General features: G+C 48.3%; 1 protein-coding gene across 2 annotated transcripts in view; it reads right to left on the reverse strand.

The window, feature by feature from the left end:
• Window positions 1-15,273, reverse strand: part of LOC111852845 (protein sidekick-2-like) — a 115,216-nt gene extending 99,943 nt beyond the window's left edge. For both annotated transcript variants that reach the window (XM_023829153.2, XM_023829154.2), the window contains exon 1: window positions 15,031-15,273. In XM_023829153.2, the coding sequence (XP_023684921.2) occupies window positions 15,031-15,136 (106 nt within the window). In that variant the 5' untranslated portion in view covers window positions 15,137-15,273. The remainder of the gene's footprint in view (window positions 1-15,030) is intronic.
• Between the last annotated feature and the right edge of the window lie 4,091 nt (window positions 15,274-19,364).

The raw sequence follows: 19,364 nt of genomic DNA on the forward strand, positions 1-19,364 counted from the left end.
GGCTCTTCCTGCGTCACAAGTCACACTCCAGTTGTGGTCCCCGAAGACGCCGGTGACAGCGTCCTTCGCATACGTGCGAAACGCAGCTATTTTTTCCCGGATCTGAGCGACTCCCCGGCAGCCCGACTATAGACGTGCACCAAAAAAAAAAAAAAAGACGCGAATCACCTCCATCATCGCGTGGATACAAAAAACACCACAGGAAAAACAAGAAGGAAGCGATTTCCTAAGCGAGCAGCAATGTTCTAACATAATCCCGGATAACCAGCCATATCCGCCGTTTCCACCCTTTCCACTCCCACCGTGTCCTTGCAACATAAAGAGACGCAGCCGATCCGTTAGTTTCTCCCCGGCTCCAACGAGCCTTGCATGCAGGGCTGCCTTCTAAACGCTCTTCAGTCCCAATCTCCGTAGGCCCATAAAGGAGGCATTACAGACCTCGCAAGCCGTTCACTAAATGTCTGGTTTTATAAACAATTAAAGTTGCCTCGGGTAACTGCTTCCGCTGAGAAAATAAACCGAGCAACAGGCCGGTAGTTAACGTACCGAGATTGCAGCCAGCAGAGAGTGTGGGGCACGAGTTGGGGGGGGGGGGGCAATTTCACACTGAAATCCAAATAAATGCCGTTTTACACTGCAGATAAGCATTTAACCAGAGCTGTCTCAATAAAACGATTCGGTTCCATGAACGGCTAATGTGTTTATTTGTAGGCCATGTCAGTAGCGTCTAAGTGATGGCCTAAAATAAAATGAGGTCAACTAAACTCTTACCAAACAGTGTCAGCACTCTCAGTCAACATTCAGGGAAGCCCAGGACTCAGCTCTTACAATGTTGGACCCGAGCTGGCCTGGGAATCCCCGGAGGGTCTTCCCCGTCGATCACGGCGCCGACTGCCTCCGACATCTACATCCTGTCCTACTGTGTCTCCAGTCTTTGTTTAGTCTATAGAACGACTTTCTTCACATCCACCTCCTTTCCTATACCTGCCGTTCCCCTGTCATACAGCGTTAGGGGGAGCCTGAAGGTAAATGGTAACTACAGCAGAATGTAGCGCACGTCTTGGGCAAATTTGAATATGCCACCTCTTGTGAGGGGATTTTAATCAATGTGGAAGAGAGACAGCGAGCGTCATCCCGGCGCCCGGCACAAACATCTGTGCGGTTTCACGTGAGAGTGACACTCCAGCCGTGACCTGCTACGGGTTTAGGACAGACGGTGATGAATTTCACGAGGGCTTGGGGGTCTTTACCCTCAGGCTTTGTCTCTGTCCGCGACGTCACCGTCAGACACTTTGCTTAAAGCAACACCGCTCTGATCAAACAGCTTCAGCGTCCTCGATTTTATCAGTTGACGAATACACACGTAACTCCGTGTTGCATCTTTCATGCTTTCTGAGAGCCTCCCCAAAACCAAGCCAGGCCTCACGGTCAGACCGCTGTAAGGCAGAGAGTTCTCCCATTCTTTTTCTCTCTGACATGTAGAAGCCATTCGGATTTGCTAAGTGTCATTTAGCGAGTCACCTCCGGGACGCGTGATAAGGAGGGCCTCGGCTCGAGCTCCGTAAATTAACAACGTGTGATCTGAACATTGACCCAGTTCATGAATGGTACAATACTTTGTCTTTTTTTTGGGGCTGGTGCTGTTTCATTTACCAGCAACTGCAGACTCAAATCAGATCCCATCTGCAAGCCCAGAAGAAAACAGAAAGTTCATATCAAGGATATAATGTTTACCTTCATATCAGAAATACTCTATATGTCTCTTTAGACGTCGTCATAATATCCACCTTCAAACAGTTCTCCTGGTGAGGGACACAATAGAATATATTATTGTAATAAAAAAAAAGAAAAATATGACTCAAAAGTGTGTGTGTTCCCAGCTATATGTGTGTCACCAGCTTTGGGTGCTGAGATTTTGGGGCTAAAGATTCATGAATGGGCACCCGGGGGTCGACGTGAGAAACAGACACTGAGGTCATTGGTCCTATTATGAGAGTCAGTCATGACTTGGCAGAATGCAGCAGAATAACAGATGCATTATGCAACACGTACGTCCCAAGCAATGAGGCGTATCAGGGCAGCCGGCCTCCGCTGAAACGACGCGGACCTTGCTGGTCCACGGGCCTTTCTCTCGCCAGCCCTCTGCAGAAAGCTGTCGGGGAGGACCGCCACGCTTTGAAGCTCGTGTTTTGCCGGCCGCTCGCGGTTCTGACAGTAAAATATACTTCCCGCGGAGCTGATGTCCCCCGTCGGACTGGCCCATTATGTAAGGCTGAGAACAGACCAAGTGGGGCAAGCACAACCATACAGTATGGGGATGAGAGGAAGGAATAAGGGATTTATACTGGAGACAGTATTAACAATAGGAGTGGGCAACGGAATTGCCCAAAACAACCCAAACAAGCTTTGAGTCGCAGAAGGACTATAACTGGGGAGGGGTGGAGCTCTTTGGGCTCCAGCTGAGGCCAACATACACCAAGTAATGGACAGAGGTGGAGATCAAGGTTTTGTTTCAACGAACCAGTTGAGTATAAAAAGTCACAGTCACAGAATGTGGGCAGTGGTCACTTAATGGTTAGGGAAGCGCCTAATTGAAAGATTGCAGGTTTGAATCACCGACCAGCAAGGCACCACTGAGGTACCCTGAGCAAGGTACCCCCCCAGCTGAATTAGCTGCCCCCTGCTATGTCATGATGTCACATATGAGTTAAATGCAGAGGACATATTTCGTTGTTGTGCACTGTGTGCTGTGGTATGTTAACAATGATCACTGATCTCCTAATACTACTCAACTGTTTGGTTGAAACAAAATCTTGGCCTGGATTTGTACTCTCTGGACCGGAAATCTCCACCTCTGGTTATGGAAATCATGGAGCCTGGAACTGCTTTGCCATTGTAATACAGGCACAGCTATAATGAAGAATGTGTCTTTTCTGGACCTTGTGGACTAGCTAGCACTAAATGAGTCACATGTCTAAGATCAGTGTTGCCCAGTTCCCGTCCTGGAAGGCAAGAATCCATGACAGTTTGCAGATTTCCCTGCCCAAACGCGTCTTAATCAGGCAGTTTCCAGGTTTAGTAGGTGTGTTTGAACAGGGAAATCTGCAAACTGTGTTGCAAACTGGCCCCCCAGGACCGGAATCGGTCAACCCAGATTAAATGTATTTCCAGTGTACATTTAGTAGGGTTAAACAGTACACTAAACTCACAGTTCGTGACAAACTTCGGTTCTGGGTTCACGGTTCGGAGTGATTTCGGTACATCAGGGAAAGCAGAACTTGTTTTGAAATTGTTTATTATTAAAATTGCAAACACAATTAGGAACAGCAGTAAACCAAAGGCAACGTGAATAACAAAACCTAATAGATGCTTATTTGCACATTGCAAAAACAGTTTTGTACAAATAAATAAAAAAAAACAAAACTACAATATCATAACAATCATAATGAACTAAATTGCATGTTCTCTATCGAGGATGCCCGCATATCTGTTGCAATAGACACCCCTATAACCTATAGTTATTTTTTAGCCTGGTCTGAATTTCCTGGCAGAAGCACCATAAATGCCACGGGGAGACGAACCTGTACAGGCTGCTTCTGCCTCCTTCTGGTTGTACACACATTCGAATGATGTTGTCTCAAATGAGTTAGCATGTTGGATTAGTTTTCAGCAACAGATCCTAGTTAGGTATAAGACAGCCTGAGAGCTTCGGTCTTATCAGCTACTCTTTCCTGTGCCGGTGCAATGTATGGGAAATCAAAATGTTCCCAAACTGCCAATTATGACTGACTGTAACCAGCATTTGCCATAAACATCTCACAGCCACAATTGCGTAATGTTTTCTGTGTTGAACATCTACTTGTGAATTTAGGTTCCGCTCGTGTCAATAAATGTAGTAATCTGTTTCATTGTCCACCTCGAACTGAAAATGATGTACCGGACAGTGCACGATGAATATTTGTACTGTTACAGTCATAATATTTGGCCAAAATAACATATTCAGAAATCACATGCACCAGTTACACTGCCCTACAGATGGCGCTGAATGGATAACAGGGTCTGGATATGGGAGGGGGGGGAGAGAGCATGAATCTTTCATTCATTCATCTAGAATAGTGTTTCCCAACCCTGTCCTACAGGACCCCCAGACAACACACATTTTTGCTCCCTCTCAGCTCCCAAAACAGCAGTACCAGGTATTCAGCGTTCTTCATTGTTTGGTTTGTTCTGGGCTGTTTGGTTCACCTCTGCTGGGAGCAGGGAGGGAACAAAACTGACTGAGGCTCCCCAAAAAGAAACACTGACCTCGAACAATGAAAGGGCGAAGTCAATGAATATGCCCCCCCTCCCCGATCAGGTCTAAAACATTTAAGAGGATCCCCTCTGCTCAGAAAAAGTGCAGGCTTCTGTGAATATTATCAGTGCAGCAAGGGAACTTCAATTTTGAATGTCTTTAAAATGTTTTAAAAAAAATGAATTGTTGAATTGTGACACTTTGATAAAGGCCGGCTCTAGGGGTGGTAGGATTGTATATGACTTTAATTTTCTTTATGACTAATGATAAAACCATATATGCTCTCTCTATCTAACAGAACAAGAAGTATTAGCTAATTATATTTACAGCCAGCCGCTACATTTATTAAATAACTATGAATGACGCATTTTAGGTCAGGCTTTGAGCCCGTAGAGGGTGACGTGACCAGCTGAATCAAACGCAGACATCATTTAACACAGCACGAGCAAAACTGAGACTTTTGGGGCTATTCAATCCTTTCTTTTCTTCCTCCTTTTGTCTTTTGGGTCACGGTTTCCAGCACGATTGTCGCCTGGCACATCCACGAAGACCACCAAGTGGAAAGACAAACACACACAGCGCTCCTTCAATATCCAAGACTCTCACTTCCCAACAGATTAATACGCGCCATTGAAATTCAACACGGGTTAATGTCAGTCAAAGCTAATGTGGGGGGGGGTATACAATTTTGGCTGGTTAGAACCCATTCCTTCACACCCTCCCCCATCAATATGGGACAATTAGCCCGTGCAAACCCACAAGGACTGGTAGAACATCCCCTAGTCATCCTTCTGCCAGTTTTGGCCACCCACGCCGGAATAACATCATGGCTCAACATTACAACTCTATTAGCTCTGATATTAGAAAGAGTTTCATTTCATTGGTCCCCCAAGGCTTCTGCCAAACCATTTTATCCAATATGGACACATTCCAAATATGCGCTCAGCTAGCGCACCGCTGCTAATTTCTGAAGCGCTCCCCCCGGTCGCTGCGATGCAACCCGTGCCCTCACACACACACTCAAAATTCAAACGCACTCAATACGCTTGGTGTCAGGGGCCTGGGGTCCTGATTATATGAGCGAGGAACGCATTTGTTTGTGGCCGAGTTCGGATCGCATGACCTGCGTGCAGCTAGGTCAGATGACCTAACCTGTCAATAAAGGACATAATTTATACTTCCAGCCACAGTACTGGGAAGCAGGTACCCTCATAGTTCTTTATATATCGAGAAACTTCACAGCTCTGTATGTGGTGTCATTAGTTATTCAGGAAGCGGCAGATAACAGAAGAATGTGGAAAAAAAAAAACAGTATTTCTGGACAGCACTTCGACTGCAGATGAAACGCATGACAGATTGAGGGGAAGATTAGGAATTAGGAGCAGAGACACCAGTGCCAGTCCCTACTGGCTAAAGGATGAATTACTAACAGAGTAAATAATGCATGAGGAAGGAAGGGGGGGCAGAGGGTGTGGTTATTGTCAGTTTCACCCCACAGCAGTACAAATTGGTTCCCTGCTTGACGTCGAGGCGCGCATTCATTCTGTTTCTGAACCTGCCAATGGCAACCCGTTCACTTCTGCGTGAATTTAGGACGTGGAGCGCACGGACAGACGCTCAAGCAAATAACATTCCGCCGTTACTTGTCTGTCTTAGCTGTTCGGAGGAGACATGCCAGCGGACAGCTGGCGGAAGCTTCTGGCATTTTCAGCCAAGCGATCAAAAACACAGCGCTCTCGCCAGCAAGCTGTAGAGATGTAAGGGCCGGGTTGGTGTCTGAATCGATACCGAGGGAGTGGCACTGGGTAGCGACCAACGGCCCACAGCCATGCGAGGGGCAGGTGTGGGTCCCCACGAGAAGTCCTGTTTCCAGCGGAACATCGGATGCATTCGAGCTGACAGGGAGTGGGCAGCCGATGCCTGTTCAAGCCCCTATTTTTACATCCACATTCTGTTCTGGTCTAGGCACACCAGCCTAAAATTTGAGTTCTCTGGTTCTGCTCCACAGAAGACACGTTCCGTGTGTCCACAAGCCATCTCGCACGCTACAGGATCGCTCCTTTTCCAGCACCGCGTTTCCTCAAGGACGAGCTGGAAGTCCACTTCAAGGCACACATAGCTCCAAACGTACCCTCTGTGCTGCCGACCAGAAATGTTCAATCGGTATTAGACACCGGGAGTCCAGCTCTGGCAGGTAGCAGATAGTATCTACATGGGGTACTCATACCAGCCTTCCAGGAATCAGACAGCCTGACCTCCATGTAAAGTCAGCCCCTCACAGAGATGCCCGCAAGCTCCGGTCCATGCGATTCCACTTGCTCGCCTGCATTTTGTTCTTTCTTCCCTCGACCCCCGTCCTTGATTTGCCAGGTTGCCAGGCCTAATCTAAATCCCCCACATCCTCCCCCCCCCCCCACCCCCATTCACCAAACACCCCGCTCCCCAAAAAGCTGGCTCGACCGTTACGCATTAAAGAAAAAATTGCAGCGTCCCTCGGCGGAATTTTATTAATTTTATTCTGCCTAGCAGGTCATGGCAGGTAATTCCAAGCGAAAACTGAATCTGTTTCACTCGTAATTGTTTTCCCTAAAGGGCTCCTTCTTCCCATTTTTTCCCCGTTCCTAAAATCAAGCAGAAAGAGGAATGAAAGTCTTTCAGTCTATCACCAGTGCTACCAAGGGGCCTCACCTGAAACACTCACGGTCTTGTTTTTTGACTTGAAAACCTGATGGAGAACAAACAAGACTTATCGGAGCAATCCCACCCAGTCATCGCCCGCCCTCCCCAGCTTCGCTGTCTATTCAGATTCAGGCCAAAAGTCTAATTGCTTCAGTGTGACACTTGTCCCTGTAAATGTCACCAGCACCGCGTTTGGGTTTGCCAGATTGCCAGATCTCCTTGGACTTTCCATCACTGAGAACGTCACCACCACAATGGGTTCACCTCTTTCTTCCATAACCTTACTGCAGCTGACCTCCGCCACCACCATCTGTTCTCTTCAGAAACAGCCGAACGTTCTCAAAATCTCGCTCCTGCACACCGGAACACCCATCAGCTACACCCCAGAATGTACGCACGGTCAGACTCCGGCCAATGGGATGTGGAACTGAAGAGATTCACAGGACAGGTTCAAACCCTACTGCTGTTGAATAACTTCACACTTACTTACCTCGGATTTATGTGCACTGGTTTAAACGGTTGAGTAAAATGACATGTAGCAATTTGCACGAAAATTCTTACCGTACTGCAACCTTTAAATGTCATCTGAGTGGAAGTGCATTTGACTAAAATACCAAGCATGCCCTATGAGATGTGTTTTGTCTTCACTTTCTCCTGCTTAACTCCAGCAGTGGGTGGAGATGTGGGGGGGGGGGGGGGGTTGGAGCACAGAATGAAACAGATGTCCCAGGGGAGTCGGAATCCCGCTCCTTTCCGAATAAAAGTGAACGGAACGGAAAACAGCGGTTAAATTAATAGGGGGCGAATCCGTCGACGACGTCTCCCTCGACTCTATCCTCCTACCTGCGGCGTTGTTTCGGAGAGCCTCTTTAATCCCTGCTCCGCATATCGTTTTTAAAAAATGCCACTTATCGAACCCAATCCGCTCAGTGGAAGCCCGGCCACGCAGAAGGGATCTGAGCAGGGGACCAGGGCACAGCGGATGATGACTGGTACAGCTGGACTGACGACAGGAGATTACCTCAATTGCATACAAGAGCATGAATTCTAGCACAAGTTAAATTTGGTATTATTCATCTGTATTTACACGACTTTAGATGTTTTTAGATAACTCAGAACCACGGTTTTATAATGCTTCCACTGCCGACACCCCGGAATTTTTCTCAATGGTTTTTCTTCTCTCTCGGATAAGACGGACTGGGCTGCTGGTTCTTGGAAAAACTTTAGCTTTTTGCCTCCCTTATCATCCTAATAGTAGAGATTCTTTAATATACTGCATCGCCATGGCAACTCTGACAAAAATCCTTATTTAAAGTAGGAGCAGAGCAGTGAGTATGTCTGAGCGTCTAGAGAGGGCCTGACCCTGCCAGAAAAATGACCAGCAGCACGTTGTTGAGAAGGAGATGTGCTTCATGCAATGAGACATGCAAAAAAAGGGATTCTCTACTTAATTCAACAGATTTCAATTTCAAATCCTTTTACACTCTTGTATTCATCTCCTGAACATAATGCAATGGATCAGTTTTTCAGGGGAGGAACATATAGTTTTGGATTCACAATATACCCAGCTCGCATTTCTGCCGCTGACCTTGGGAGGGTGACAGTATGAAACATCATGAGGAGTGCCTAGTTAAGAGGCAGCTACGCTTACATCACAAGCAGATAAAACTCAAAACTAGGCTTGGACAGTATTACTGCAATACGGTATATTGCAGCATTCTGGGTATTGTTGGACGGCAAAATCACCCACCTCCATTCTGTGAATTTTATCACTTCAAAATACTAGAATAGTGTTGCTTTCTAAAATACTGTCAAGATACCATATACCATGGTACGTATGCATGACTCAACGGTATTAAACATGAGATATTGCCCAAGCCTACTTACCACCACCAAAAGACCCGACCCAAACATAAGACAGCCCCCACAAAGTAATCATACCACCACTGGCTCCATCAGCAAGCCGCTTGGCCCCAGCCGCTCCAGGAGCGCAGGACGCTGGCTGATCCTACTCTTTAGACCCCAGATTTCCTCACTTGAATGTCTCTTTACAGAAAAAAAAGCATAACCTTTCCATCCATTTTCTGAAATCTCTCATCCTATTCAGGGTCACAGGAGGTCCAGTACCTATAGGTGCGAGGCAGGGAACAGCCCAGGATGGGGCGCTGACCCATTTCAGGGCACACTCACACACCATTTACTCACACATTCACACCTACGGGCAATTTTGGCAACTCTAATCAACCACGGCGTGTTTTTGGGCTGGAGGGGGAAACCGGAGTACTAAGAAGAAACCCCACAAGGGAACAGGGAGAACATGCAAACTCCATACACATAGAACCCGGGTAGAGGTTCAAACCCAGGTCCCACAGGTGGGAGGCAACAGCAACAACCGCTGCAACCACCCCAACAGAGAAAGCTAAACAAACATAGGTGTCAACACATACACCCAGTTCATCTTTGTACCTGCCCCACTGATCAAACAACGCCGGCGACTCATTTGCAGGTCGCGATGTCATGTGTAATCTCACCTCCTACACTTCGGAAGATGGTGTTCCCGGGATCAGCCTGAACCCATCATAAGGAACCTCTTCTGAGCCCTTCATCCGCCATTACATGCTCCCGGTAAAAGCCGCTCTTACCAGCCCTCAAAATCGCGTTAACAAGCTCCGCCTGATGCCCCCCAGCCTCTATTTCGTAATGCTGAAACCTAGCGCCTCCTAGTGGCTGGATATTGGCGCGCGTCAAAAACCAGGTGACGACACTGCCCCCCCCCTCCCTTCCTGGACATCCTCAAATCTCCGGCCTGCTGTTCAATGTTTCATACCAGACAGATTAGACTGTGTTAGGACACAGCGACGTTCCGCTGTGTCCGGGGTCGCTGGTGTACTGGGGGACTGGGGTCCGTAGACGGCAGCCATGGTGGCTTCATATCACTCCCCACACGCCCCAGTTACCGAATCCGAGGTCTCACGCGGAGCCATTTCTCGGCTCCGGAGGTAATCCACGAAGTCCCTTCTGCATCTGCCGCCACGGTCGGGCCTTTAATTCGCCGCGGCGGAGTCTAACACCTGACACGGTAATATGACTGGATCCTTCACTCAGATAGCACATTAGCAGAAGCGCCTCGCCTAAGGGTCCAACGGCAGACCTCAACTTGAACCCAAGCCAGCTATCAGCTATTAGCCCTCATCCTTAAATGCTTATATGCTCCTGGAATTAAGCGGGTGGGCCATACAGAGACCAAGCTGGATGGAGGGATGGGAGGTGTATGCAGCCAGGCTTAGGGGCTTGAGATTTAATGTTATTTAATCATAGGTAAATACAAGAGTAATTACATGGCGAAGGATTAATGCAAACAGCTGTGACAGAACGGACCCTACGAGGTTATAAATCAGAGCGCCACCTGTGGCATATCTTGTGTGCGCCTTGTTTTTTACGTGCACTTGTGCTTAAATGGCAAAGCAGCTTAAAAACAAATTTGCACATTAACAGTACCTCTGCTAAAGTATCTCTGGTTGCTTGAGTGCGTGATGAAAGCACAGCACGGCTGTGCAGTATATGTTGGGCACGGTGCTGGGCTCTGTTCCCGTGATCAGAGTGCTGACGGTTCAAATAAAGACAGAAAAACGGATGACCTATATGTGGTTCCGGCATGAGGGGCGTAGCTAGAATTTATGAGTCCCCTGGCAAGATGTCATCTTGGCGCCCCAACAATTTCGCTAACCAGGGGTCCCCCATTGGTAGATTCAGGCAGCTGGGAGGCGTGGCCTATAGAGTGATAAAGCATCATCATGCGAACAGCCCACGATCCTGCTGGTGTTAATCATGCAGGGATTCATCGGGCCCTTTACGCAGGAGCGTGTTCAGATGCGACAGGGATTGTGGGATCTGATGACGGGACATAAGGACGATGGGACGGGCTACGGTTGCTGGGTCGACTCTCGGCTTATGGCCAGACGACCGTGTCGGCCAGGGTCCCGATGCGCGGTCTGGTGGCGGCAGTGCATTAAAATGGGGGTCCACATTGGGGGGGGGGGGGGTGTTGAGAGGAGCTTCTTATGGATGTAACTGTTGTCTGTATTTTTTTTTTTATCTCTCTCTGCGAATCGAATCTCAGTGGAGGCAACAAATCACATGTGTGTGTGTGTGTGTGTGTGTGTCTCTTTGTTCCTTACGGAGCTGTCAGAAGTGTAATCAAAGGAGCCAGTCGGGAAGAGAGGCTCCTCTGCGGACTCTATTAGGGCTCCCCACGTGAATTAAAGCCCAGTGAGCCGTGCAGAAAGCTGGCGCTCGGACAGCCCATTCTGGCCCTTTAATTCAGAGCACTCTTGGTGGGGGGGGGGGGGGGGGGGGGGTGTACACTTAAGGGAGAGCTGAAGTGTGGTGTGTGTTTGTGGCCACTTCGAGTGTCTTTTGGTAGGGCGATGGGGGATGGATGGATGGATGAATGGATGGTACCTATGGAGGGTGTCACCCTAATGAGATCCTGTCAGCATTAAAGGGGCCCAAGGCAGAACTTTCACAGCTCATGCTTTCCCTGCTACAGATTCCGTGTTCTGCCACAAAGTGACAACCGTCCCCCCCGCCCCCCCCCCCCCCCCCCCCCCCGCCCCTCCAAAGCCAGGGCCACCAGCACATTTTAAACAAACTGGAGGGGCGCGTTTACAAACACTCTGGGCACCAGGTGACGGGGTGGGGGGGGGGGGGGGGCAGTGAGTGGAGGGCTCTTCAAGGCTGCATTTGCATACTTTGACACGGCGGACCCAGACATTCCCGGGGGGGGGAGTTCGCAGCCCTGGGGACACATTACACAAAACATAACACTCAATCCGTGCACATGGTCATGCTGGCTCCGCCCACCCTTCAAACCAGGGCCAGTGGGAGGGGCACAGGGCACAGGGCCCCCGCTAATGGTGTTTCAGGGACGCCGCCACATAGCAGTACTTATAACGGCACTAAATAAGCAGGTAAATCGCCGGCAGTGGACCAGGCTAACGGGGCCATAAAACGGAACGTGTGACAGTATAAAAATGACCCTCTTTATTTCCCCACCTGAACTGACATTTTACATAAGTCAGCAGGCTCTGTACGCAACAATGATTTCCATTAGATTTTCTCGCTGCCTGCCCTCCCCCCATTTTCCTCCCTTCGTTCCTTTTTTATATGTTAATGTTTAGTAAATGATGTGTATGCAGGCGTCCGCATGTGTCCATTCATTACAGCGGTGTAGTCTACCACCTGCCCAGGTCCTCAAGTGTGTTTTAATCTTTTATACATTTTGAAAAGTATTTTCCAGCCCAGTCCACAGGCACCGCCAGCCAGTCCACATTTTTGCTCTATCCGAGCTCCCAGCAGGTGTAACCGAGAAATCACAAGCACCGAATACCTGGTACAGGTGTGCTGGTAGCTGGGAGGGAGCAAAAATGTGGACTGGCTCGCGGTCCCTGTGGATTGGGTTGGAAAAAGCGACTTAGAGTGTATGTAGGTTTGTGTGTGTGTGTGTGTGTGTGAGTGTGTATGTCTCCACATTGGGAGGAACATGGTGGCACGGGATGTAGTGCTATCGTTCGGCAACCAGAGGGTTGCAGGTTCAAGCCCTGGTTCCTCCTGACCCCATCAAAGTGTCCTTGAGCAAGACACTGATCCCCAAATTGCTCCCGGTGTTCAGGTTGGCGCCTTGCATGGCAGCCTTCACCACTGGCGTGTGAATGTGAGTGTGGATGGTGAATGTGAGGCATGAATTGTAAAGCGCTTTGAGCAGAAAAGCGCTATATAAATGCAGTCCATTTACCATTTACCATTCCACCAGACCAGTTCCTCACGTGCATGTTAAAGCTTAACAAAGTGTCCAGCCAGGAGTGTCTATCTTCATGTGGGTGTCTGAGTCTACAAGAACTTGACCCTTCCACCCACCAAGCTGCTGCAAAATGCTAAAGCACCCCCACGAATGAAAAACATGGACGTTCTCTGGAGGGCCTCATCTTCATCAGACCGCATCCCATTCATCACAGACATCCTTTCTTACGAGAATCTGCTCCCTGACTCTCCGTTTCCACTCCTCCCCCACCCGCTTCCATCATCCAACTGTGGATCTTCTCCATGGGGAACTGAATTTAAGCTGCTAATTTGGGCGTGATGAGACTTATTTGTGGAACACTGTGATTAAGCGATGTGAGAAGCAGCCACGGGCGATGCAGGAGGCTGGAGCACTCGGGCCGTTCATCTCCGCTTCGACCGTGCCGATAAACGCCTCGCGGACAGGGAGAGGATTTAAAAGCCGTGAGCGACAGGTGTGGTATTAAATAACACCGTGATGAAAGATACCAGGCTTCCAGACCAGCACTGGTGGGATGCACCATCAATCGGTACCTGGTTAGCAGCCTTCCTGCTGTTTATCACACTGCCCCCCCCCAGGTTAAAACCAAACAACGTTTGTTCGCCTATGCTAACTCCACCCGCTGTGGATGTGAAGCCTTCTTTCTCTTAACACTATGAAAAAGCATAATTTCTTTAATGTTGTCATGTCATGATAAATCAATGAGCACCCCTACCGACCCCCCCCCCCCCCCTCAGGGAGAGGCCTGATACCAAAGCCATGAATTACAAGCTTATGGTTGTTGCTAATCGTCCGTGTAGAGAGACAGCGGCATGGTCCGTTCATGCCTAGACAGCAGAGAGTATCTGTGCCATCTGCTCCGAGACTCTAAATGGCCCCTTTCCATGCTTCATCCTCCACTCCTTCACCCTCCCTTCCCTCCAGCCACCACCCAGCCCATCCACACCCCAAAAACTGTCACAACTGCTGCTTCCTCCACTATCCCGAGCGGCTCCGTAATCTTAAGTGAAAGGTCAGATGCCCAGGACATCCTCAGAAGGACCATGCTGGAGTAAGAGACCCGCCCTTGCAGACAAGGCACGTCTTAGTGGAACCCTGTGGACTCCATCACATCGCTCCGTAACCACGCCTAATCCACTGGCTCAAACAGACAGCAATATGACATTTTTCAGCGATAACTTGTATTCACCTGAAAGGCTGGGGCGGGATATTGGGGGTCGGATCGCGCCCACAGCGATGAAGGCACGGCCAGCTACGCCACTTGTTGAGCTCTCGGGCTGCCTGCCATTAAAAACCGTACTAAAAACGACACCCTGATTTCTAGCCAGCCTAGCAATCTCTCTCCCCTTCACTATTATTTCTGGCGATTTATTAAGGAGCTTTACGCTACGAGTAAACCAGAACAAGCCTGTTACACTTAAGCGACATGTAATGACTAAATTAATGGGATAAATTAAAAAGTACCCACTGGGTTTCAATAGTAAATTGACGTGTTTTATTTATACCCACCTCGGTTGCATCGCTCAAAGGATTTTAACTTCCAGTGTGATAAAGTATCCATTTCAGCTAAATTTAACACGGGGTTCAGCCTAATTTCATAGGCTGCACTAATCACCAGCACGCAAATGAAAAGTTACCTGAACCGAGTCATTATTTAATCACTGAATTTGTCATTTCCAGCCCTTATATATACGTTAGAAGACCATTCATTAATTTAATGAGGAAGTCGAACAGCATGAGGTGCCGCACAGCCGGGCGCAGCGGCGCCCTTTGCGCAGTTTCTCGGGGCTCGGTCGCTTTTTCCGCCTTTCGGAAGATCAAGTCCAGGTGTGGCGTCCTAAACCAGCTCGGGGGGCAACCGGTGTGTCCTAAACTTTTTTTTGCCCAAGACTGTCACTCATAAAGCAAATGAAGCGATAGCCGCCGCTTTGGTACGCATCGGTGCCTTGCTGAGGTGCGAAACGTGACGAGCCATGCTTACAACTATTATTAAAAACTGTCCAAGCACATGTGGCCGAGGAAAACGTGGGAATTATTCGTTTGCCCTAATTGCCCAGCCGTATATGAATATGCAAAGTAAACAATTTAAATATAACATTGCAGTATAAACACCTCCGCACCCTGGTGTTATTATAAACCTGAGCTGCTGTTATTGCAGCTGTACCGACGCATTTGCCCCGTGTGCCGCGCATCATCTCCCCCAATCTGGCATCCCTACCTTGAGCCTCCGCGACGTGGACGAGCGAGTAAAACAACAGTATCCAAGCGTATGGCTGCAGAGCCGGAGAGCCGGCAGCTGCGCGGCTGCGGGACGCGGGGGACATGTCGCCGGGCGGCCGGTGGAGATGCGCGCCGGTGGACGCCTGGCACCGTTTGGACGGACGCAGTCGAGACAGAAGCTTGAGACCCGGAGGTCCCTGGAGTTAGCGAGGCTTGCGCAGCATGAGGCGGGGTCTCGGGTGATGTAGAGCTTGGCGGTATCCAGGTATGATTCGCAACAGATTCTCAGGCATTCAGTGGGGGAAAAAAAAAACGGGTCGCTGTTGAGGCACTAATAGACGTCTGAGCCGCTTCCTACCGTCCTTTCAATTTTTTTTTATTAGGAAAAATAATAATACAGGTGATTATCCTGGAGGAAACCGTATTTCTATAATTAACACTGTGGCTTCTGTCAAATCTCCGTAAAACTTAACTAAACCAATGGTTTAATCTCTGATTAACAAAAAAGTCGCATGTGTTTTAAAATAGCAGACATTAATTTATCACACAAGCTTTCTCTGCCGCCTAATGAATGCTGTAATTCCCGCCGATCTGTTTGAACCAGCATCAGTGTTACTGTGTTACAGAATCATAAGCGGCGTCCTACTTTAATCCTGCGTGCGGTTCAGCTGCGCCCCTCACGCGCTGCGTGTGGCGGGTATACACTTTCTGCTGGCCCCGCGATTATCTGCCAGCTGACAGAAAATGAGCAAATTATGTACAGCGGTTTAAGCCTCGGGCTCTGGAGCCAAAAGTTGTCTCCCAAACGCGATCGGAAACTCCTGAACACTTTTGCTGTTTGGGGGTAATTACGGATGCCATCGTCTCGCCATCTCTTGGTCCTTACACAGATGGACTGTGAAATGTCGCCACCTCGCGGTGGTTGTCGGTACAACGCAAGTACTTGTGAAACGGAGTCGTGTGGGTAACGCAGGGGTGCCAAACTGCAGTCCTGGGGGGCCGCAGCCCTGTGTAGCTTAGTTATTTCCCTGTTCCACCATAAATGATTCAGCACAACAGCTATGTGGTAATTAGCACAAGAAGTTGAATCAGGTGTGTTAAACGAGGGGAAACCCAAAAATGTGCAGGGCTCCGGCCCCCCAGGACTGTAGTCTGACACCTGTGGCGTAACGCATAAGAGGGGCTGGCGAGAAACGCCTGATCACTGAGTACCATAAGACTCAATTTGCTACTGCTCACAAGACGAAATTAGGCCAAAGTGTGCACCGCAGCGTGACGTTTATGCTTCTGGCTGTGTTGTGAATGCATGCAAAGTAATAGATAACACAAATGTTCAAAGATAGAAGTTCTACCCATTCAGCACTGAGGATTACAAATGAGCAGGTGTGGGAAATAAGAACTCAGCATCTATGAATGGGATGGACTCCAAGTAACACAGTCTTTGCTGCTCATATTGCATCTCACCCTTGAGCAAATACTGCCCAACATCTTGTGGGTCAGACAGTGGAATAGCAACTGCAATGCATGGCACTGGAATGGAAAGGTACACGAGCTTCGATTCAAGGCCGGGGGGCACCTCTAAATGGCTGGCGAGAGAAGTGACAGGGAGCACAGTTTCACTATTTATGGGTTTCGGGGGAGCACGGGTCATGGCTACGCTCCAGTGGTCCAATGGCGCTGTCGTTCCTATACCAGTGTGCGCAAGACAGCCGTCCTCGGATTCTCCCCTCCAGGTAAATGACAGAAAAAAATCATCCCTTGCCGTGAAGGGATGTTGGAAATGACAGGGGTTAGTGTCACCATAACCAGGATAAATTACCTCCCAGCCTTCCCCTGAGGGATAGCGAATACCTTCAGGATGCCAGTCTTTGTTTACAGAGTCTGAAATGCCTAATGTGGCTCCATACTGATACCATTATTATTGTCTCTCACTAGCCACCACTCCAGAGTGCTTCACAAAGACTGCTGGTCCACACAGTAGAAATCACCATGGTACTAAACACTAGCATCCTGATAATTGCTCTACACTGACCACTACCCTACACTAACACCCTGATAATTGCTCTACATTGACCGCAACCCTACACTAACAACCTGATAATTTCTCTACACTGACCACTACCTTACACTAACACCCTGATAATTTCTCTACACTGACCACTACCTTACACTAACACTCTGATAATTTCTCTACACTGACCACTACCCTACACTAACACCCTGATAATTTCTCTACACTGACCACTACCCTACACTAACACCCTGATAATTTCTCTACACTGACCACTACCTTACACTAACACTCTGATAATTTCTCTACACTGACCACTACCCTACACTAACACCCTGATAATTTCTCTACACTGACCACTACCTTACACTAACACTCTGATAATTTCTCTACACTGACCACTACCCTACACTAACACCCTGATAATTTCTCTACACTGACCACTACCTTACACTAACACTCTGATAATTTCTCTACACTGACCACTACCCTACACTAACACCCTGATAATTTCTCTACACTGCCCACTACCCTACACTAACACCCTGATAATTTCTCTACACTGACCACTACCCTACACTAACACCCTGATAATTGCACTACACTGCCTACTACCCTAAACTAACACCCTGATAATTACTCTACAGTGACCACTACCCTACACTAACACCCTGATAATTTCTCTACACTGCCCACTACCCTACACTAACACCCTGATAATTTCTCTACACTGACCACTACCCTACACTAACACCCTGATAATTGCACTACACTGCCCACTACCCTAAACTAACACCCTGATAATTACTCTACAGTGGCCACTACCCTACACTAAGACCCTGATAATTGTTCCCTGCTGATCACTGCCCCACACCAAACACACCCTTCCACACTGCTTCTCCAACCACAGCCCTGCACAGATGTCACATCATGCCTGATCTTAAAAACATCCCAGAGTTCATGCGTTTTAAAACATAAAAATAGGAATACAGGTATTGTTGAGTGGAGCTGTCAGGATCTCTAGGAGATGCATGCGATGCCATTTATTTTCAGCACAGAAGTTAAAGATGTCACGGGTGAACACACATGTATGCATGAAGGTGTAATTTTTGACTGTACCATCGCAGGGCTCCAGCCAACATGGTGTGAAGGTCCCTCCCTATTGGTCCTTTCTCCATAGAGAGAAACAAATGAACATCAAGGACGGGGGAAAAAAGACCAGCCCGCCTACTCGCTTTAATGAGATTGAGTCAACAGGGCAGCCCTTCGCTCTCAGGGCTACATCGTGGGAGTGATTCGCGAGACGTTTCCCCGCACGCTCTTTCGCATCAGAGAGCCAGACGCTGCTCGCATCGGCCTCGCCAACGTGGACAGTAAAGCACCTGTGGTCTTCCAGGTGTGTGTCCGAGCGGCTGTTCTGTGAGGCAGATACGAGCATTGTAATCTGATGTGCACCCATGCTTTTCTTTTCCTCCGCACGGTCACTCTCATGCCTTGAAATACCGGACTCACTAACAGGAGGAAGGTGGTGTCCCGACTGATGTGTTGTGCATGCAATGAGTTGCACAAGTTACTTAAGAGACAAATTATGGCGCCATGAAAGAACACGTCTGGGAACAAGACTGACAATCGTGACTCAATTTGAAAATGTAGCAATACCTTCCTGTTTTACCCATGCCAGCAGTGCCGAAAGCCTGGCCAGAATATCATTTTTATACTGCTGACAGAAACCATTCTCTGTACCTGTAAGTAAAACCATTCGCTAGCAACTAATGGAAAGCGAGCATCGTGCCCCCAGACAGAAATCATTCTCTGTAACAGTGAGGAAAATCAGTCTCAGTACTACCTGATGGAGATCATTCTGTATACCTCTAAATAAAACCATTCTGTGCACCTGTAAATAAACAATTCTGTATATCACGTGACAGAGATCATTCTGTATACCTCTGAGAAAAATCATTCTATATTCCCGTAAATAAACAATTCTCAGTATCACCTGACGGACATCATTCTGAGAAAAATCATTGTGTATCAGTAACACTATATCTTTGGGTCAAGCTAAGGGAACCCACCAAGATTACCGGGCAACAATACATGGGGTGAAAAAGAACATATTGCTCAGACATAGTCAGTGCATCTAAGTTTGTGATTGGGCAGTGAGGATTGGGGTTCTGACACATGATTGGCTCCCATCCCACAAACCAGCAGTGCTACAAGACAAATGTGTCAGGCTGACACCATTATGCGTGAAGCAAATCTTTTAACTCCAGGCAGAAACCTGAGCCGGGGTGATGTGATGTTTTGAATCACGGCGCTATTGG

This window comes from Paramormyrops kingsleyae, chromosome 22 (genome assembly GCF_048594095.1).
Source record: "Paramormyrops kingsleyae isolate MSU_618 chromosome 22, PKINGS_0.4, whole genome shotgun sequence".
Taxonomy (NCBI): domain Eukaryota; kingdom Metazoa; phylum Chordata; class Actinopteri; order Osteoglossiformes; family Mormyridae; genus Paramormyrops; species Paramormyrops kingsleyae.